The sequence below is a fragment of the Alosa alosa genome, chromosome 15, assembly GCF_017589495.1.
Source record: "Alosa alosa isolate M-15738 ecotype Scorff River chromosome 15, AALO_Geno_1.1, whole genome shotgun sequence".
Classification (NCBI taxonomy): Eukaryota; Metazoa; Chordata; class Actinopteri; order Clupeiformes; family Clupeidae; genus Alosa; species Alosa alosa.
The window spans coordinates 31,747,105-31,750,779 of NC_063203.1; the positions used below are offsets into that span (position 1 = coordinate 31,747,105).

General features: G+C 48.2%; 1 protein-coding gene across 1 annotated transcript in view; it reads right to left on the minus strand.

Annotated features, from left to right (window-relative positions):
* Positions 1 to 875: 875 nt before the first annotated feature.
* The window catches only part of ctsc (cathepsin C), an 8,356-nt gene continuing 5,556 nt past the window's right edge, over positions 876 to 3,675 (minus strand). The window contains 5 exon segments of the mRNA XM_048264085.1: positions 876 to 1,025; positions 1,560 to 1,662; positions 1,664 to 1,722; positions 1,724 to 1,782; positions 1,885 to 2,016. Of these exon segments, the coding sequence (XP_048120042.1) occupies positions 876 to 1,025; positions 1,560 to 1,662; positions 1,664 to 1,722; positions 1,724 to 1,782; positions 1,885 to 2,016 (503 nt within the window).

The following is a 3,675-nucleotide window of genomic DNA, read 5'->3' on the forward strand; positions in this document are numbered from 1 at the left end:
ATTTAAGGATTAAAATGGCAGTAAAATAATTTCCCAGTTCCAACACACACACGTTCCCTTGTCATCATGAGCTCTGTGTGCATGTGTGTGTGTGTGTGTGTGTTTGGTTCCCTTGTCATCATGAGCTCTGTGTGTGTGTGCCATAGCACTGGAAGTATAAACCTATGTGATTGTAGAATTTTTTTTTACAGAGAATCAGAGTAATTTTTCAGAGAATGCAAGTTAGCATATGCTGCGTAAATATGCATGTGTGAATGCAGTGTGTGTGTGTGTGTGCATGTAAGTGTATGTTTATTGGTATGTGTGTGCGTGCGTATCTGTGTGTGTGTGTGTGCGCGCATGCGTAACTGTGTGTGTGTGTGTGTGTGTGTGTATGCATGTGTATCTGTGTTTGTGTGTGTGTGTGTGTGTGTGCATGCATGTGTATCTGTGTGTGTGTGTGCATGCATGTGTATCTGTGTGTGTGTGTGTGTGTGTGTGTGTATGCATGTGTATCTGTGTTTGTGTGTGTGTGCGCGCGCATGTGTAACTGTGTGTGTGTGTGTGTGTGTGTGCATGCATGTGTATCTGTGTGTGTGTGTGTGCATGCATGTGTATCTGTGTGTGTGTGTGTGTGTGTGTGTGTGTGTGTGTGTGTGTGTACAGCCCTACATGTGTGTAGGATGGGCTGTGTGTATGTGTGTATCTGTGTGTGTGTGCTTTCTGGCGTTGGGATGCTGCACTCGTCGTGTCCGCGGCGGATGCGGAAGTAGCCGTCCTCGCCCCAGCCCTCGCCCCAGCTGTTCTTCACGGTCCAAGAACTTCACAGCCCGATCTTGTGGCTTGGCCTGACAGTAGCCACAAGCAGCGTGATTGGTCCTTCGAGCGGGTTGAAATCACCCTGTGTGGGGGATACACCAGCCTGTGGGGGGAACAGGGGTCTCTGTGTGTGTGTGTGTGTGTGTGTGTGTGTGTGTGTGTGTGTGTGTACACATACCTGTATGGTGGTAGATGCCCTCTTGATAGTGCATGAAGTCTGGGTACACCTGGGGGGAGGAGTGAGACTACATTACCCAGCATTCCACAGTAGATTCTGAGTGAGACTACAACACCACAAATTGAGGACAAATCAATCCGGTGTCACAGATCTTAATGGGATGCATGTTAACTGGGGATAAACAATTAGCACGTTATCACAAGCAGGTAGTTTACCTTATTTGCTGCAGATGTGACTCTGATTCAATAAACAGGTCTCTGCGATATATGTTATTGTGTCCATAACAAAATCTAACCATATTTCGAGGATTAATTGAAGACGGAACCAAGTGCTGCTCAGATCCAAGTTCCCATGTAACTTGGGGGAGTGGCTAGCCTGTTAAGCAGCTCATGTTGAGGTGGAGAGATAGCCTCGTGACATAGTAAAGGGGGGCGGGGCTTGGGATCGGTCAATTCAGCCACACCTGCCACTTCAGAACCCAATCCACCTCAACCTGTGTGTCAGACTGAAAGGGCTTCTGCGAGACATCCATGTGAATCTCCTACATTACCCAGCATCCCACACGGACGTATATGCTGCTCACCTCGAAGGCCACGCCCATCGGGCCATCCCTCACCAGCTCCAGCATCATGGCCGCCTCGTTGCAGTTGCCATAGAAACCACCCCGTAGTGAGTTTTCAGGCGTAGAGGCAATCGTCGGGACAGAGGCAGGCGTGCGGCCCGAGGTAGAGAGCATGATCCTCCTCCCACGATGCCAAAGTCCTGCACGTACTTCCCAATGAGGTACGGAAACCCGCCATCACAGCCTAGAGACCGGCACACAGAGGGCCACTCAGAGTGTGTACATACATACATACATACATACATACATACATACATACATATAATGTGTGTGTGTGTGTGTGTACCTTGCGAGTACTGAGAGCAGGACACCACTTGCTGGGGGCTGAGGATGGGCTGGTGTGTGTTGTTGGTCAGGATCCGAATGCGAGACTCCAGCATCCCCATAGAGGCAAAGGAGTAGCAACTCCCACATGACGCTACACACACACACACACACCACACCACACACACACACACAGGGGTTAAACAGATTATTATTATTGTATTATTATTGTACAGACCTATAGATCTAAAGCTCTATGGTGTTTAGGTTCTATAGATCTAACTCTATGGTGTTCAGGCTCTATAGATTTAACTCTCTATGGCATAGTGATTAGTGATGCAAATGATAACAATGGTGTCCGACATGTGCTCCCTTCTGGCCACACACAAACCAACAAACTAGCTGCCATATTACTGGACACAAGAGTATGTTGTCGATGTGGCTAGCCTATTAGCTGCCATATTACTGGCGATGTGGCTAGCCTATTAGCTTCCATATTACTGGCGATGTGGCTAGCCTATTAGCTGCCATATTACTGGTGGACACGAGTATGTTGTCGATGTGGCTAGCCTATTAGCTTCCATATTACTGGCGATGTGGCTAGCCTATTAGCTGCCATATTACTGGCGATGTGGCTAGCCTATTAGCTGCCACATTACTGGTGGACACAAGAGTATGTTGTCGATGTGGCTAGCCTATTAGCTGCCACATTACTGGTGGACACGAGTATGTTGTCGATGTGGCTAGCCTATTAGCTGCCACATTACAAGGATACAAGGAAGTTTATAGTCACATGCATATAGTTACTGGAAGTAAGAAATGCAGTGAAATTATGTCTGGTGTCAGCCTATTTGTGCATTAATGGGGGGGAGACAGTAGAAGAGGGGTTTAGTAGATTAAGTGGCAAGGGCTGCATGGGAAGGTGGGGGAGGATTGGGATTGGGTGGGGGGGCACCAACAAAGGAGCACCTAAGAGCAACAGGGCAAGGAAAAACTCCTTACCAAGGAAGAAACCTTGGGCAGATCCACGGCTCAAGGGGGCTAACCTAACTGCCAGGGGTCTTGGTGTGTGTGTGTTGGGGGATGACAGGGAGATGGGATGGTGTGCTGTGTGTATGTGGAAGGGCAGTGTGCAATGTGTGTGTTGGACTTCCTCATGAGACAATGTGCTGTGTATTGGGGGCAGTGTGCTGTAAGTATGTTGGGGATGTGTGTTGGAGAAGCTTCCTGATGAAATAATGTGCTGTGTATGTAGGGGGGTGGTGACGGGGACTTACTATTGCAAGCAGAGTACTGTATGTAACAATGTATGTGAGTGATGTGGACTGGTGGACATTACTGGTGGACACAAGAGTATGTTGTCGATGTGGCTAGCCTATTAGCTTCCATATTACTGGCGATGTGGCTAGCCTATTAGCTGCCATATTACTGGCGATGTGGCTAGCCTATTAGCTGCCATATTACTGGCGATGTGGCTAGCTTATTAGCTGCCATATTACTGGACACAAGAGTATGTTGTCGATGTGGCTAGCCTATTAGCTTCCATATTACTGGTATGTGGCTAGCCTATTAGCTGCCATATTACTGGCGATGTGGCTAGCCTATTAGCTGCCATATTACTATAGCATGGGTCATTTCTCATGAATGGGGATGGCACTTCCTCCCCTTCTACACGTTTAATTCGTGACCTAGCCAGCAGGGGGCAGCAGGCCATGGCGTGTTGAGAGGCGTTTGGTGGACAGAAAGGGGATGTGCATCTGCCAGGAAACTCTCGTTTGAAAGTTGTCAGCGTGTTAATTGTGGGCATATCCAA